Genomic DNA, 18,568 nt, shown 5'->3' with positions numbered 1-18,568 from the left:
CTTTTCCATTTAACATGTCAACATCCCTTGTCGTTTGACACCTTTCAGAATCCAAATTTGATGAAGGTGTAGTACAATATTTTAATTAAAAATCCTTCTTTAGTCAGACTTTAGAAATATTACAATTTTGCAATATTATATAATTAACATCTATATGGAACTTTTGTAATCTGTTTTTTTCCATTTAACTCTAGATCACTGACATCTTTTAAAGTCAATAGCTATATATTTGCATTTTCCTTTGAAACACTGCCCAATGTTCCCTTGGGTAGATATGCCACACATAAGCCTCTCTGTTGGTGGACACTTAGCCTTTTCCTTGTTTTGTTATTATAAACAGTGCAGTGATGAACATTCTTGTTCTTTGCACACCGATCAGTTTTTTCCATGCAAACATTTTCTTTTGAAATTGGGAAACTGGAGGGTTTAAGGGTATATGTTTTTAAAAGACCTTTGATCTGTGGCACCAGATTTCACATTAGAAAGGTTGGACCTGAACTCATGGTGGAGTGTGCCTCCTTGAATCAGGAGTAAAAACGGCCTAGGGAATTCCCTGGCGGTCCAGTGGTTAGGACTCAGTGCTTTCACTGCTGGGGCGTGGGTTCGATCCCTGGCCAGGGAACTAAGATCCTGCAAGCCTCACGGTGTGGCGCAAAAAAAAAAAAAAAAAGAAAAGCCTGGAGATGGAGGCTCAGAGGAGAAGCAAAGGATTTTTAATTTTATCCATAACTTTGTTAAAAATAGTTTTGAAGCAAATATGACTTTTGGGTTTTTAGCAAATGTTAAAGATGGGTGGGGTTTACAGTGTCATTCTATTATTCACTGTATTTGGTTTATTTTTTAAAATGTCTTCATTAACAACCAATCAGTCCCATGACAAAGGACTAAACTGATTTATGCTACCAGCAATGTCCTTTTCTCCCTACTCTGCCAATACCAGGTATTGTCATTCTGATATCTGCCAGGGTTATGGGTGAAAACTATTATAGTTCAAATGAGAATTTATTTCTTTAATTAATAGTGCAGTTTGAATATCTTTTTATACGTTCATTAGATATTTGTCTTTTCCCTCTTTTGAGTTGCCTCTTTATATGCTTATTGATTTGTGAGAACTCTTTATATAGAAGAGGAGTCACAGTTAATTCAATGAATCTAGCTTGCAGTATTTCACAAATATTAACCTTTTGTTGAAAGTATTTCTAAACTAACTTGGTTGATGTACCTTTAAAATTAGATAAAGTATGTAATCAAACTCATCCATTATTCAAATGTAATTGTTTTACTATTGTTTCCTACACTTTTCTGTAGGATGTAATGTTACCCTCTGGGCAAGTTGACTTTTCTGTTGATTATTCCAGGTAAAACTGATGCATTTTTGGGACTTCCCTGGTGGTCCAGTGATTAAGACTCTGCGCTTCCACTACAGGGGGAGCAGGTTTGATCCCTGGTTGGGGAACTAAAGTCCCACATGGCATGATGCACGTCCAGAAAAACAAAACCAAGAAACAAACAAACAAACAAAAATGGATGCATTTTCCTTTGAGGTAGTGCTTGTGCATCTTGGGCTCGAAGAATGGCGGAGAGGATGTCAGAGGGAAGTGGCGAAGGAGTGGGCTGTGCTGGGCCGTCCCTGTGTCCTGGGAAGTGGAGGGGCAGTTGGGCAGGGGGACCAGGAGAGCTGTCCATGCCAGGGGTGCCGGGACCTGTTGAGGGGGCGCAGTGAAAGCTACACTCGGGGAGGATGAACGGGGTCTGCAGGCGGCAGGTAGAACTGGAGACCTGATTATATGTGGCTGGAGGGCTTCCATGTTGCCCTGAGATTGTGCCTGTGACTGTGTGAGAGGGTGTGCGGGTGTCCACGTGTGTGTAACCGTGTGTGAATGTGTGTGAGGGACTTTGAGTGTGAAAATGGGTGAGCACCTGTGTGTGTACCTACGAACATGGAAGTGTGTCGACTGAGTGCGTGTTTGAGAGTTGACTGTGAGTGTGAACGTGTGTGGGTGTGAAAGTGTGTGAGTGGCTGCGTGTGAGCATGTGTGAGTACCTGTGAGTGTGAAAGAGGCTGTGTGTGTGTGTGTGTGTGTGTGTGTGTGACAGAGAGAGAGAGAGAGAGAGAGAGACACTAGAGGTAGAGGGGAGGGAGGAAATGAGGGATCTTTCTGTTTCCATAAATCTGAGCTTTTTCTAAACCGTTGGTCGCAGTTAAACTTCTACACATGTGAGCCGGAGGAAATGCTTGAACAGGGAAGACTTGGCTGACATTTGTGTCCTTATTTCCATTTTTATCTATTTTGTGTGTAATAGGACTTTTGAATTTAAGATTTTTTAAATTGCTTCTTATTCGGTTTTTTTACACATCTTCCCCCAGTTTATCGCATTTTAAATGAGGTCGCACAGTGACTGTACCCACACGCATTTCCTCTGTTGCTTGGCTATCCTCTGCCGTCCCTCCCTCCCAGTAACTCAAATGACTCTTTTGTTTTTTTGGCCACCCCACGTGGCTTGCGGGATCTTAGTTCCCCAACCAGGGATGGAAGCGCCAGGTCCTAACCACTGGACTGCCAGGGAACTCCCATCAAATGACTCATTTTAATGACTGAGGGTGTCCTTTGCATTACCCCCACCCCTCTTTTTGCAGGCCTTGTTCCCTGCATAAGCTCTCACCTCGCACACGTGTGCGCCCGCACAGGACGTCCGCTGTGGTTTGTTTGACAAAAAGGGATGTCAGTTTTGTGTGTCCTGCATTTCTCACTCAACCGTATCTTGTGAAAATGGCCCAGGTCATCCAGATTTGCTGTCACTGGTCCCTCTTTGATCGTGGCTCAGCCCGAGCTGCGCTGCCTGGAGCTGTCCTCTCCCTCTGCACTTACCTGGACACCCTCCGTAGGGCCGGTGGTCTCACGGGGATGCTGTGCTCCGTGTCGGCAGGTGTTTGAGATCCTTCTGAGCCGCGGCTACTCTGAGAACAGTTTCCGGGAAGATCTGAAGAACCTTTACCTGAAACTTGGCATTGAGAACAAGATAATGATCTTCCTGCTCACGGATGCCCACGTGGCCGAGGAGGGTTTCCTGGAGCTCATCAACAACATGCTCACCTCAGGTACCAGGACGCTGGTCTCGCACGGGCATTGCTGGTCTCCGCTGCTCAGCTTTCAGCGGAGGCTGTCTGATAAGCGTTACCTTTTTAAAGCACTTCCTACCTGCACAGGAGGCATCATTCAGGCTCTCACAGGTGGGTAGGCACATCACAGGCCAAGGGTACAGTGTGTACGGCGGGAGCGTGGTGAGCTGGTGGACGGGATGCAAACCAGGTGAAGGGGCCACACCGCGCAGGGCCTTGTGAGCCATTTAATGGAGAATAGATTTTTTTTTTTTTTTTTTTGTGATACGTGGGCCTCTCACTGTTGTGGCCTCTCCCGTTGTGGAGCACGGGCTCCGGACACCCGGGCTCAGCGGCCGTGGCTCACGGGCCCAGCCGCTCCGCAGCATGTGGGATCTTCCCGGACCGGGGCACGAACCCGTGTCCCCTGCATCGGCAGGCGGACTCTCAACCACTGCGCCACCAGGGAAGCCCGAGACTAGATTTTATTCTGGGTGCGGTGCTGTGGTACGGACTTACATTTTTATTTATTTTTATTTTTTATTTTATTTTTGGCCGTGCTGCATGGCATGTGGGATCTTAGTTCCCCAACCAGGGATTGAACCCACGCCCCCTGCCTTGGAAGCACGGAGTCTTAACCACTGGACCGCCAGGGAAGTCCCCAGATTTCTATTTTTAAAAGAGCCCTCTGGCTGCCCTGTGGGAACTGGATTAGAGATGCATCAGACCCCGAGAGGGCAGCCAGCTTGGAGCTGCTGCCCAGGTGCAGGTGAGACGTGACAGCGACTTGGACGAGGGTGGGGCAGTGGGAACGGAGAGAACTGGTGGATTCTCGAGATATTTTGGAGGTAGAGCCAATGGGACTTGGATGGACCAGACGAGGTGAGGAAGAGAGTGTCAAGCATGATTCTCGGGTTCCTGGCTTGAGTGAGTGATGAGTGGTTCCGTTTACCAGGAAGGGAAGACCAGATCGGGCCTGTGTCACGTGGGGCTTGTGGAGTCCGCTACACCTACAAGCTGTTAGGTAGTGTGTTTGTTTTTGAGGGCTGCTGTAGCAGAGTACCACAGAAGGGGTGGCTTAGACAGCAAACGTCTATTGTTTCACGGTTCTGGAGGCCAGGAGTCCGAGATCAGGGTGTTGGCAGGGCTGGTTCCTTCTGAGGGCTTTGAGGGAGAATCTCCCACGCTTCTCTCCTGGCTTCTGGTAGTTTGCTGCCAATCTTTGACCTTCTTTGCCTTGTAGAGGCATCACCCCGATCTCTGTCTTCGTGTTCTCTTGTTGTTCTCCCTGTGTCTTTCTCTTTGTCCGAATACCCACCTATAGAAGGACACCAGTCATATTGGATTAGGACCTACCTTAATGACTTCATTTTAACTTGATTCCTTCTGTAAAGACCCTATTTCCAAGGATAGATGAGTCTGAGGCTCAGAAGAAGGGCCTCGGGTGGAGATGTCAATTTCAGAGTCACTGGCCTGTAGTTTGTAAAACCTTGGGGATGGATGCAGTCATCCTGGGGGAGAGTGTGAGAAGCAAAGCGAGTCCAGGACTGAATTCAAAGAGGAAGAATGAACCAGAGCAAGAGAACGCAGAGGAGAGCCAGGAGCAAGTTCCTCTTTATATCTTGTCGTCCACACGGCTGTGAGTTATCACAGCAACAGGGCGCACAGCACGATCGGCAAGGGGAAAGGCACGTGGGGTAGAGTCTGGGGGAGCCAGGCACAGGCTTCCAGAGCCCCCTCCCTGGGGTGTCGCACAGGATACACTCAGTCCCCCAGCGAGGAGCTGTGACAACACGTGTGAAGTATCCTCAACCAGGGACGCCCAGTAGAGACTCAGCACTCAGGCTGTTCACTGGCGGCTGGTCAGGTCGGCGCCTTCTGCCTGGCACGTACCAAATTCCAGATTTCCGGGGGGGAAGCAGGTGGTCAGCATAAACCGCAGTTTGTACAAACAGCTTGGGCATGGTAAGCCCGTCTGATGGGTGAATGGTGGTCGGAACCCTCGTGGAGTCTGCGTTCCCAGGAGCCAGCCAAGGGCCAACACTGTAAGCAGGCTTTTGTAAGGGGAGCAGCCTCGGACCTGCTGTGTCAGCTCTTTTCTCAGGGAACCCATCTGATATTTAATAAAAATGTTTTGTACTAATTTGAAATGGTACAAATAGTGAACAACAAAAAAAGAAAAAACCCAACAGAAACCCCAAAGCCCAACGAGCCACAATCTGGCTGTTTCTCGTCCTCAGGGGGCTCGTCTCCCCTGCCTGTCCCCATGTGTTTAGTTATTCCATAACTCTCATCAGGTCTAAACCCTGGAGCGTGTCGACTCTTAGCCTCTCCCACATGTGCGAATGCTTTTCTGTCTCTAAAGCCTGTCCCTTCCCTTGTGTCCCCTTTACCATCTAAGCCAGACCCTCGTCGTGTCTGGCCTTGACTTTTTGCACACATCTCCGTATTGCCCTTCCTCCTAAGATACCACTCTCTGCTCATTGCACTTGTGTTTTCTTTGCTCCGGGTCTCCGTGGACTGACTTCTCTGTCTCTGCAGCCTGGCCGCCTTTCTCTTCTCATTCTCCAGGTGTACTCTTTGCATCCTGCCTCTGCATCTTGCCCATGCCTGGTACACTCTCTCTCTCCATCTCTTTATCAGCCTCCATGGCCGCAAGTGGCAGGAGCTCAACCCAAACAAGCTTACGTAAAATTAGGGAGAAATGAAGGAGATGGTATTGATTCTTGGAACTGAAAAAGTCCAGGTTGGATTCAGGTGCTCAAATGATATCATCAGGAACTGGTCTCTCCCTCGCTCTTGGCTTTACTGTTTTTCTTTTATTTGCATTCTTGGGTTTTCCCAAAGTAGTTTTAAAAAATGGCACTAGAAGCTGCAGACTTGCATCCTCCTTTCTTAGTCCAGTGAATGAGGGTTTCTCTTTCCCAGGAGTTGTGGCCAAAGTGCCTAGCAGGGCCCTCATTGGCTGGCTCAGATCACATGCCCATCCCTGAGCCAATGACTTTGGCCGGGGTCATGCAGGGTTCTGATTGGTCAGGCCTGGGGTAGTGTCATGACTACCCAAAACCACATCCAGACTTAGAATGGCTGAGAAGTGATTCTCCAAAGGAAGAGAGAGACCTATGACAAGAAACGGGGGGAATGCATGGGGGCTGGGGGCAAAAACAACAGAACTCCACTTGCAAGTCCACCACCAAGGAAACTTTCCCCCCAGTTTTAGCTCTAGTGCCTTGCAGGGTCACCCTCCTCCAGGAAGCCTCCTCGACCGTGCCAGTTTCCCGTCTCCCGAATGCCTGGGGCACCTACTGTCTAGGCTGTTGATGTGGCCTTTAGCACACGTGTCCTTGGGTTGGCAGCGGACTTTTCATACATGGGTCACAAACTTGTGATCCGGGGTGTCAATGTCAGCCCTGTTCTCTGTCTGTAAACCCCACTGCAGGGCTCGGGGTGTATTTTCTATGAAGACTGAGTAGGGTCCGGTGGGTCCATTTAATAGTACCCCAAAGGATCGAGGGCAGATAGCTCTGAAGCTCTTATGCTTTGCTGCAGAATGAAGGCTTTGCCTCTCCTCCTTGGCACTGATGACATTAGGGTGGGATCATTCTTTGTTGTGGAGGCTGTCCTGGGTATTATGGGATGTTTAGTAGCATCCCTGGCCTCCAGATGCCATTAGTACCGCCGCCCCACAACACACACACACACAGCAACACACGCACGCACACACACACACAGACACACACACACACACACACACACACACACATGTTGGGACAACCAAAAATGCCTTCAGACATCGCCAGATGTCCCTTGGGAAGGGCAGAGTTGTCCCCCGTTGAGAAGCCCTGCTCTGATGCTCACTATCACCTGCCCAGGTAAGCAGGAGGCACTTGTTATTTCCATTTCACAGATGAGGCGACTGAGGCTCAAGGGATTTACACACACAACAAGTGAGCCTTGGGTCTCAGAGTTAGGACCCAAGCCCTGCGCTCTGGACTCGGCATCCACTGCCCTTTCGTGACGCAGTGCCTCTTGCCATTTCAGTGCCGCGAGAGATAATAACCCTGGAACTTAAACAGAATCCTGGCCTTTGTTTTCTAGGAATCGTGCCCACGCTTTTCCCAGAAGAGGAGAAGGAGTCTATCCTCAGTCAGATTGGACAAGAGGCTTTGGAGCGAGGGATGGGCCCGGCCAAGGAGTCCACGTGGCAGTACTTCGTGAACAAGAGTGCGGATAACCTGCACATCGTCCTGGGCATGTCGCCGGTGGGGGACACCCTGAGGACCCGCTGCAGAAATTTCCCAGGTGCCCTTGAGCAGAGCCTGCAAATCCATTTTTCCCCCTTCAGCAGGGCACGTGCCTTAGGGAGGGAATGACATATGAGGTTCCACCAGCAAAGTGACCCATGCCATGGTCATTAGGTTGAAATGTGGGCCCTGCCATGTCGGATGAGCCCCGAGCGGCCCCTCACATCTGCCAACAGGCTCTCGTGTTGCCGCTGGATGGCTGTTATCCTTCTGACACGAGGGAATGCTCAGGTCTCAGGTGCAAGGCCCATAGCGAGTGCAGTGTAGCTCTCCGTGCCCTTCCATCAGGGAAGATTCTGGCAACCTCATGGAAGGTGCAGAACCTGCCCTAGAGCAGAGGGAGGCCGTTTTGCTCCCCCAGGGGGACATTTCTCAATGCCTGGAGACATTTTTGGTTGTCACAACTCTGGGGGGGGCGGCCACGTATCCAACTGGTATCTAGTTGACAGAGGCCAGGGGGCTGCCAAACATCCCACAGTGCACAGACAGCCCCACCAGACAGGATTATCCGGCCACGTGTCGACAGTGCTGAGGCTGAGAAGCCCTGCTTTTGATCATTATTTTTGTGTATTTACTTATTTTTTAAAATTTTTGGCCGGGCCGCGCGGCATGCGGGATCTTAGTTCCCCGACCAGGGGTCGAGCCCGCGCCCCCTGCATTGGAAGCGCAGAGTTGTAACCACTGGACCGCCAGGGAAGTCCCTTGATCATTATTTTTGGACCCGCCCGGCTCATTCACCAATGTGTTGGGTACCAAAGCTGGCATCCATGTTCCCGAGCATCGCGGAGTTGCAGAGCGATCATCTCTTTTGTTTCTCTCTCTTTTCAAGGTCTAGTAAATAACACTGGTATCGACTGGTTCACGCCCTGGCCTTCCCAAGCTCTGCACGCAGTGGCTAAGTCATTTTTAGGTAAGTGACAGCTAACGTGGGGACCATGTTAACAGTATAACAAAGCAATTTGTTATCCTTTTTCTGACTCTGAATTTTGGTCCAGTAGATTCTGTCACCATTAACCCCCATGGCTGTGAATGGTGTTTGAGTTTGTTAGCGTGTTTTGATTTATATTGTGTTTTAGTCCAAAGAGATTTCGGGGGATTTACAAGGACAACGTGGGATAAAAATTGATTCGGTATCATCCAAAGTAGGGGTCAGCAAACCCTGGCCTGAAGGCCAGATTCAGCCACCGCTTGCCTTGGCAAATGCAGTCTTATTGGCACACACGTAATAAACACACTGTCTACGGCTGCTTTTATGCTACAACCACAAAGCTGAGTAATTGCCACAGAGACTCTACGGCCCACACAGCCTAAATATTTACTGTCTGGCTCTTTACAGAGAAAGTGTGCTGACCCCTGACCCCAAGGATGCCTGAAGGACCTTTCGGTAAACTGATTATCCATCAATGTTGATTTTGATGTACAGTTTCCAAGCCCTGAGGCCTTGATTATTAATTTTAATCTTCAAAATAAGAAAGCAAGTCAGTTTATCCTCAGGGAAGAACTTTTTATCTGGACCTAACTTGAGCAGACTTATGACACTGGGTGACCTTGTAAATAGCGCCAGCCTTATAAATACGTATTCAATAAGTAAATAACTCGTCCCCCTTGGGAGGCAGATCGCAGTCTTCTGGGGAAGGGGGCTAAGAGAATGACTCTTTCCTGATGATATAACTCAGGGATCAGCAAACTTTCTCTGTAAATGACCGGATGATAAACATTTTCAGCTTTGCAGGTCATATGGTCTCTGTTGCAACTACTCAATCCCACCATCGCATCAGGAAAGCAGCCCTAGACGATATGTAAATGAACGGGCGTGGTCGTGTGCCAATAAAACTTTATTTACAAAAACAGGTGGTCGGCCGGATTTGTCCTGCAGGCTGTAGGTTTACCCATAAGTATGGGTATTTGTGAGGCAAAGCTTTTCATGCGTGCTGTTAAATTGGCCCATGGCTGTGGTTTGCTAATCCCTGGTATAATTCAAGATCAAATATGCAGAATCTCGATGAATGCATGCTTTTGGTCATACTTCCTTCCTTCATTTTCTGCTTTGAGGTGAAAGTATTTTGCCATCTGTGAGATAATCCAAGTGATGTGGTTTTGGCACCGGGAGTGATGATTAATTCTTTCAGCAGACTTACAGGAAGACCTACCTTGTGCCCAGTATGTGCTGGGTACAGGGGATACAGCAGGGACACTGAGCAAATTTCCCTCCTGGAATCTCAAGCCCCTCCTACTACCCTGCCTTAGCCTTCCTACCAGTAGGGACAGAGAATTGGCTTTCTGTGTTCTTAGAGAAATTACCAGAGCGTGGATCAGTACTGTGGTCCAGAAAAGCCACTGGCAAGTGATAACTGCTCTTTTCTATTAAAACATTTTTATATCATATTTTACTGTGGTAAAATGTATAAAATTTGCCATTTTAACCGTTTTTAACTATTTTAAGTGTGCTCTGTTACACTAATTACATTCACCATGTTGTGCAACTGCTACCACCATCCATCTCCAGAACCTTTTTCATCTTTAAAACTGGAACTCTGTCCCCACTGAACACTCACTGCTTGTCCTCCCAGACCTGCCCCCAACCCCTGGTAACCTCTAATATACTTTCTGTCTCTACGAATTTGCCAACTCTAGATATTTCATGTAAGTCAAATGATGAAACATTTGTCCTTTTGTGTCTAGCTTCTTTTACTTAGCGTGTTTTCCAAGTTTATTCATGTTGTGGCGTGTGTCAGAATTTCCTTCTTGTTCGAGGCTGAATAATATTCCATTTATGGACAGACCATATTTTGTTTATCCATCCATCTGTTGATGGACACTTGGACGTGGTTCCCACTTTTGGCTACTGTGAATAGTGCTGCTAAGAACATTGGCGTCCAAGAATCTCCTTGTGTCCATTTTTCAGTTCTTTTGGGTACAAACTTAGGAGTGGAATTGTTGGGTCACATGGGAATTCCATGTTTAACTTTTTGAGGAACTGCTCCTTTCCTTTCTTTATGAGCCACCCTTTTCCATTCCTTCCTCTTCAGGGACTAATCCGCTGATCCCAGTAGAAAATATGGAAGATCTGGTAGAACACGTTGTTTTGGTCCACGAATCCGTGGGTGAATTCAGTAAACAATTTCTGCAGAAACTGAGGCGCAGCAACTACGTAACTCCCAAAAACTACCTGGATTTTATTAACACGTATTCGAAATTACTGGATGAGAAAACTCAGTATAATATAGGTAAGACTTGGGAATGGGACGGTTAACAGGAATTGTTATTACTTACGAATAAAGATCCAACAGCTGATCTTTTCCTTAAGCGGACATTTCTTAGCAAGATTGGGCACACTCAGGATTGAGGCAAAGCAAAGCACATTTTGGATTTTGCATTTCAGAGTGATTTGTCTGTGTGGGCCTGGCATGCTTTTATTTTTGTTTTTCTGTGCTGGGCCATGCACTTTCTTAGCTCTAAATGTTCATTGCATTAGAGATACTATTTGATGAGAGCAACATGCCCTGCTGGACGATGTTTTTTTAAAATGCTCTGGCTCTGGTTGTTTACCAACAAATGGTTATTTTCAGAAATACATTCATTTTGGAAGATGCCATCCCCAAACAGCAATGGAGGTACTGATAGATGCTTGACATCTCATGAAAATGATTTTTTTTTTTTTCCGGTGAGCCCAACTTGGACGGATCGCACTGGAACGCTTGTCTGGGTGTGTTGGGAACAGCGCCCCCTGGAGGGTGAATACCTGTGTTCCCTTTCCTCAGCTCAGTGCAAGCGTCTGGAGGGGGGGCTGGACAAGCTGAAGGAGGCCACCATCCAGCTGGACGAGCTGAACCAGAAGCTGGCCGAGCAGAAGATTGTGCTGGCGGAGAAGTCAGCTGCCTGCGAGGCTCTGCTGGAGGAGATCGCCACCAATACAGCCATAGGTGAGTGCGGGTCCAACTGTGGGGGTCGGGACACCCCACGCCCCACCCCGCCAAAAAAAACCCCAAACAGGACAGGGCTCCACTGGGGGACATCCCTGGGAAGCCACTTGTAGGAACTGGCATCTTTTGACCCTCGCATTGCTATTTTTTCTGACTTAGCGTCAAGCCCCCAATAATAGGCACTAAGACGTTACCATAGGCAGGACCCACAGCTGGTAGCTTGAGGATTTGCCAGGATGTGGAAAAGTCATCTCTTTACCCTCAATGAGCTAGTGAACTGGGTTGGTTTAGATGACCTCGGCCTGAGCGTCATTCACTTGGGACTTGCTTGGTTCTAAGGTGAGCCTGTCTCCGGGTCCTTTCTTGGGCCCCTCACCTGATCTTCCTGGCCTGGCGGCTGCCCTTGGTCTGGTTCCCTCCTGCTCTAAGAAATTGGCTTTCTTTTTTTTTATTTATTTGTGCCGGGTCTTAGTTGCGGCACACGGGATCTTTGTTGCGGCATGCGGGATCTTTTTTTTTTTTTTTTTTAGTTGCAGCATGCATGCGGGATCTAGTTCCCCGACCAGGGCTCAAACCCAGGCCCCCTGCATTGGGAGTGCAGAGTCTTAACCACTGGACCGCCAGGGAATTCCTGGAACTGGCTTACTTTACACCACTCTCACATAGGACAACTCCTAAGCTGCAGCTCTGCCACGACCCCTAACCCTCCTTCTTCCTGGGTCTTGGGACCCCCGTTTCTGTCGTCTCTCAGAATCCCATGTTCTGACGCGTGTCCTCCTCGGCTCCTCCTCGAATTTCTGCAGAAGCCACTCAACCTCCCTGCCTCTGGGTATTCTCTTCCTAGCCCACGTTTGTGTCGCTTCTGCATAGGACCTCGGTTCAGTTCGATTCCAGCCGTATCGTGTCAGGCCCTATCCACAGGACCCACTTTTCATTACTCTGGTCACAGCACCCCAACTTGGCTTTGGCACCCTGTCTGCTCTTGACCTGCAGTCTGGGCTGCCGGGTTGGGCTTGTTCCAGCCCTGGCTGGATCCATTAGACGTTCTCCTGCAGTTCACATTTTGAATCAGCCAACCTGAACACTTGCTTGTGGACTTGTGAGGATGAGTCCCGAGAGAACGCCCCATCAGGGAGAGACTGCTGAATTCAGCGTACGTTGATTGAATACCTACTGTGTTCTTTTCCTGGGGCTGCCATAACAAAGCACCGCAAACTGGGCGGCTTAAAACAACAGGCGTTTATTTATTCTCTCACGGTTCTGGAGGACAGGAGTCTGAAGTGAAGGTCTTGGCAGGGCCCTGCTCCTTCCACAGGCTCTAGGGGAGGACGCTTCCTGGCCTCTCCCAGCTTCTGGTGGTGGCCCGCGATCCTGGGCGCTCCTTGGCTTGTGGACGCATCCCTCCCATCTCTGCCCCTCCATTGTCACGTGACCTTTCCCCCTCTGTGTCTTCACATGGCCTTCTATAAGGACACAGTCATTGGATTTAGGACCTCCCCTAACCCAGTATGACCTCGTGTTAACTAATTACATCTACAAAGACTCTCTTTCCAAATAAGGTGACTTTCTGAGGTTCTGGGTGGCCATGAATTTTGAGGGGGACACTATTCGAGCCAGTACACCTACTGTGAGCCAAGCTTTGTTCTAAACGCTGGGGTCACAGCCGTCGGGGAGATGCTTACGTTTCTAGTGAGTGGAGCCGATCAACAAGCCAGTGATCAGATGAAATTTCAGATTGTGATTAGTGTCATGAAGCAAATGAACAGAGTGACGAGACTGAGAGTGACCTCAGGGGAGGGTGGCTTTTGAGCTGGGCTGAATGAATGTAGGAAAAGCTGACGAAGAACCAGAGAGATGTCTGTCAGCCAGAAAAACAGGGCGGGCACTCTGATGTCCTCAGCTAACACTGGCCAGGCAGGGCTGGAGGCTGTCTTGTGGGATGGAGTGGGGTGGGGGGAGGGGGACACAGTCAAGGAGGGTCCGAGTCGCAGCAGCTGTCCCTGTGTTGGGGACCCCAGGCGCCGTGAGGACATCTGTCCCAGTGGGAACGCCCAAGGCCGCCATATTGGCCGAAGCTCATTCAGCCCCCTCCGCCCCGCGCCCACCTTTGAGGGCTGCGCTGCTTTGGCTCGGGAGCGGTGGTCCGTCCTCCCCATGCCCCAGGGGCTTCACTGACCTCCCCCTCCCCCCCATAGCGGAGGAAAAGAAGAAGCTGGCGGAGGAAAAAGCCACGGAGATAGAGGAGCAAAACAAGATCATCGCGGCGGAGAAGGCTGCGGCCGAGGCGGCCCTGGCCGAGGTCATGCCCATCCTGGAGGCCGCCAAGCTGGAGCTGCAGAAACTGGACAAGTCGGACGTGACCGAGATCAGGTAACGGCTGGCCATCCCCCCACAGCGTGCTCGGCCACCAGGGTCACTCCTGACAGTAATTATGAGATAATCATGGCTGTTCGGCATTTCTGTGCCGGCCGCTGTGCCCGGCACTTTCCGTGGTGGGGATTGTCACCGTCTTCATTCGCAGCTGAGGGACGTGGAGCCCAGGGAGGTGAGCTGACTTGCCTCAGGCCTCCCAGCCAGTTGGTACCATGGCCCACTGGCCTTGAACCCAGGCTGACTCACAGAAGGAGGCTGGGTTCCCCAAGGGGCTGGTGGGAGAGCTGGAGCCTTGTAAGTCAGTCCTCTTTGCGGGAAGGACAGAGGAGTGTCTGCCCTAAAAGGGGCAGGGCCCTGGATGCAGGCTAGGCGTGTCACAGGCTGAGAGTGGATGGGGTGTGCCCGCATCCATTTCTAGCCAAATGCTGGCCTTTTAGAGGTGGGGAGAGTAGTGTCTTTTGTTTGTTTGTTTGGTTTTGTTTTTTTGCCACACCGCGCGGCTTGTGGGATCTTAGTTCCCTGACCAGGGGTTAAACCTGGGCCCTGGCAGTGAAAGCGCTGAGCCCTAACCACTGGACCGCCAGGGAAGTCCTGGGAGGGTGGGTCTTTACTGTGGCCCCAGACATTCTGCAAATCAGTCTGTAAAATGACTCCATCCCCCGCAGCCAGAGGGCCCATTTGCTGTCCAGAAGAGGGGTCTGGTGTGGCACTTTCTCCCCTCCCCCCGCGGGGCGTGGTCCCCCCAGGGCACCGTTCGTGGCTCTCGCTGGTAAGTTTAGCACCGTGAGGGAAGCCAGGAAGAAACGGTGTCCCGTCTGCCCCCTCCACCACCCCCCGCCCGTCATCGTGCTGCCAGGCCCCCCACGCGTGTCCCTGCATCAGGAGCCTCGGCTCTCTCCTCACTCCCCGTCGCAGCCTCGTTTTCAGAAGGGGTTCCATCCTTCTGGTCCCGCAGTCAGGTCTCCTGTGAGAGAGACTCCTGTCTGCAGGCTGGGAGCTGCCCTGCGTTCTGCGTTCCTGGCGGGTGGGGCTGCTTCTCGGAGCTCATCGCTTTTGCTAAGGGTTGTGCTCTGGCGGTTGGCTCATTTGTGGAACATGTGGATTGAACAGAACGTTCAGCCAGTTCCAGGGCAGGGGCCCTAGTCACTCCTGGGGGGGTCATCCGGAGCTGCTGCTGCTCTTAGCAAGAGGTCATGATTTCAGAGCTTCGCAGTGTGATCGCAGTGAAGGTATAAGGATGGACGTTTTAAAACTGCAGTAGCATGCGCTGGGAGTTTAGACTGAGCTGTGGGAGAGACCCTCAGCGTGCACCTTTCCAAAGGAAACATCCAACCACTGGTTATACAGACTTGGGGCACTCCTCCCAGGTCAGCAGCATAAAAGCGTTCTGAGAGCAGAGAGTTGGGAAGGATGTTTGAGTATTTGTTTGGAAGGAGTATTTATCTAATCCAAGAGTGGATTTCCATGGGACCACATGGAGAGTTTGATATGTGTCCCCTGCAGTTAGATGGGGTGCCTGCATCACCCCCGAGAAAATGAAAGTGGCCTATGGCCCAAAAGGAATAATTCTTAAAATTGTAATTATTGGAACAGGTAATATGTTGATGCATGGCTTTGCTTCTTACTGGCTGTGTGACCTTCGATAAGTCACCTAACCTCTCTGTGCTGCAATTTCCTTGTTTGTAAAATGTGGATGATAATAACTGTCCCCATGGCATCGGGGTTGTTACGAGGTTCCAGTGAGCTATTACGTAAAGAGCTCTCAGAACTGAGTTGAGCACAGAGTCAGTGCCATGTAAACATTAGCTAGGGTCATGGTTCCAACATCAAAATGATGTGCTATGAAAAGCCCCCTCTCACCTGTCCGCCCTCAGCTTAGTTCCCCTCACCACCCACCCGACAGGTAACTGTTGCCATTCATTACTGACACATCCATTCAGACAGCTTTTGTACATGTTCAAGGCAACCAGATATACAAGTGTCTCTTCAGTTCCCGACGTTGGACTCTAAGGGTTGTAGAACAAGGGATACTTCCGTAGCCTTTTTTCTTTCCTTTTAAAATATAATTGGTAATATACTATACGTATTTTTCTGCATCTTAGTGTTTTTGCTTGAGACCTTGGAGATCTTTTGCATGTTGTTATATGAGAACTTCCTCAGTATTTAAAAATAGCTCATCATAATCCATTGGATGGCTGTGCCGTCATTTATTTAATCCACCTCAATTTATGAATTTTTAGCTTATTTCCAGTCTTTTGCCTTTACAAACAGTGTGGCAAAGAATAACCCTGTCTTACTTCACTCTGCACAAGTCCACTGGAAGGACACATTTTCAGAAGTGGAATTGCTGGCTTCCAAGGTGTGTGTGTTTATAACGTCAGCAGCTCTTGCCTAATGCCCACCCGTAGGCGTGGAACGCATTTACACTCCCACTGGCAATACACGCGAGCACCTGCTTTTCCACGGCCTTACCAACAGAGGGCGCTACCAAACACTTGGCTTTTTGCTTGTTTTTTTTTTTTTTTTTTTTTTTTGCGGTTCGCGGGCCTCTCACTGCCGTGCCCTCTCCCGTTGCGGAGCACAGGCTCCGGACGCGCAGGCTCAGCAGCCATGGCTCACGGGCCCAGCCGCTCCGCGGCATGTGGGATCTTCCCGGACCGGGGCACGAACCCGTGTCCCCTGCACTGGCAGGCAGACTCTCAACCACTGCGCCACCAGGGAAACCCTTTGCTTGTTTTATAGATGAAAAATGGTATTTGTGTCGTTGTAATGTGCATTCCCCTTTTGCTGAGTGAGGTGGGCCTTTATTTCATATGTGAAGAATGTGTGTCAGAGTCCTGTGTATTTCATTTTCTGTGAACTGTTTATGTGCTTTGCCCATTTATCTTGTGGATTGCTGTTACTGTTGCCTTTTTTTTTTTCTTATGCATTTCTGTGGGCTTTTTATATAATGGGAGACTAGCTTTCATTCATGATGCGAGTTGCGAATCGTTTTCCCAGTTTGTCATCAGCCATTTGACTATTTAGGAGGTTTTTGTGCGTGCCTGTGTTTGCCGTGTATAAATTATTAGTTTTACGTGGCAGCTTCTAGCAATATTTTATTTTGTGGCTTTCGCTATTACCTCATACTTAAAAGGCCTTGCAACTGGAAGATTGTAAAATAATTTCCCCATGGTTTCATCCTGTACTTTTATAGTTTAATACTTTTATAGTGTTTACCTTTAAATCTTTGATCTCTTTGGGATTTTTCTTCGGGTTTAATGAGTTTGGATGCAGAGGAGTACAGTCTGGCTTTGTTTAGGCCACTGGGATGTTAAGAGCGATGAGCCAGCATTTAGGTCTTGACAATTTTATAATCCTTTAATTCTTTCAATAGCACTTCCTTTCTGTAATGCTCAATCCCCTTTGCAGAGATCATTAAGTGTTAAGGCAGGAAGATTAGGAGTAATGAAGATTAGCGTGGCTGTTCCTCTGGAGTACAAAAGGCTCCCTTTGTTACTGGCCTGCAGTTTTACTTTGCTTCCTTTCCTTCATTCAGTATCATTGGGTGCCTACCGCCCGCCCACCCCGTGCTGGCACTGGGGCTGAGAGGCAATGGGCCAGGCAGGGGGTCTTCACCGCATGGAGCCAGCCCATGGTCTGGGGGAGGCACGGGTGTGCACGTGGGACTCTCACGTGTACAGCAAAATTACCCAGGAGGAGGTCAGGAAGGGAGGGTCTTTGTTGCTATGACTGTGGATAATGGGGGAACCTGAACTAGTCTGGGGGGTGGGTAGTCAGGGAAGATGACACCCAGGAAGTGACATTTAAACTGAGACGTGGGATGGAGGCTGGAGCGGGGCTAGAAGGAGGTTGACTCAGGGGGGAAAAGCGGAGACGGTCAGAGGGTCTGGGGTAGAGTGAGGGGGTGGGGAGTGGGGCTTGTGATGGGTATTCTCCTCCAGGGAAGGCAACATGGCGTCACCTCTGTCTGTCTATCTCTCTCTCCCTGAATCTCTTTTCTTTTCTTTTTAAAAATTATTTATTTATTTATTTTGGCTGCGCTGGGTCTTAGCTGTGGCATGTGGACTCTTAGCTGTGGCATGTGGACTCTTAATTGTGACATGCGGGATCTAGTTCCCAGACCAAGGATCGGACCCGGGCCCCCTGCAGTGGGAGCGTGGAGTCTTACCCACTGGACCATCAGGGAAGTCCCCCCCTGAGTTTCTTTTGTGATAGAAGAAAGGAATCTAGTGAAACAGAAACGCTTTCATTTCTCAGACTTGTAACCTTACTTTTTCGAGCCCCTCGGTTATCTGGCACCACAACACTGTGTTCTGGATAAACGAGGTTCCTGGGCATGGTTTGTACACTGGTAACAGAGAACTCCACTCAAAGGCTTTGGGAGCTGAAAGGTTCCGGGTCCGCTTCCCCATTTGATAGATGGGAAAGCTGAGAACCCCGGACCGTTCCTAACTTTCCGGAGGGCTCAGGACGCCACCCCGAGGCTTTTTCTGACTTGTGTCTGAAAACATCTCACTGAGGATAATCATCATCATCATCATCGTCATCATCGTCATCATCATCCCTCCTCCTCGGATTATTCAGAGAGCGTGGCCGGGCCCTGACCTTCAGCAGCCCCGAAGGGAACCTTTTAAAAACAGTTGGCAGCATGCCTGCTTTCGTGAGCGCCTAAGGCCGCATCATTGAACCTTTCCCTGGTGACTCAGGACCATTACTTTAATCATCGGGCTTGGTGCTGGAGGCATTGCCCTGGCTTGTCCCCAAGCTGTGTGGCTCCTCAGGCAGTGAGCGGGGGTCCCGGGGCCAGGAGGGGTCTGGGGGTTGCCGGGTTCAGAGCCTCCACACTGCTGTGCGGGTCAGCTTGT

At 49.6% G+C, this 18,568-nt stretch overlaps 1 protein-coding gene across 1 annotated transcript in view; it reads left to right on the top strand.

Moving 5' to 3' along the window:
- Positions 1-18,568, top strand: part of DNAH10 (dynein axonemal heavy chain 10) — a 147,578-nt gene that overhangs the window by 105,335 nt on the left and 23,675 nt on the right. The window contains exons 52-57 of the mRNA XM_060027909.1: positions 2,929-3,100; positions 7,199-7,402; positions 8,234-8,314; positions 10,434-10,631; positions 11,166-11,327; positions 13,523-13,697. Of these exons, the coding sequence (XP_059883892.1) occupies positions 2,929-3,100; positions 7,199-7,402; positions 8,234-8,314; positions 10,434-10,631; positions 11,166-11,327; positions 13,523-13,697 (992 nt within the window). The remainder of the gene's footprint in view (positions 1-2,928; positions 3,101-7,198; positions 7,403-8,233; positions 8,315-10,433; positions 10,632-11,165; positions 11,328-13,522; positions 13,698-18,568) is intronic.

This window comes from Delphinus delphis, chromosome 13 (genome assembly GCF_949987515.2).
Source record: "Delphinus delphis chromosome 13, mDelDel1.2, whole genome shotgun sequence".
Taxonomy (NCBI): domain Eukaryota; kingdom Metazoa; phylum Chordata; class Mammalia; order Artiodactyla; family Delphinidae; genus Delphinus; species Delphinus delphis.
Note: the sequence above shows the minus strand (reverse complement) of the source record. Positions and strands in the feature narration are given on the sequence as shown.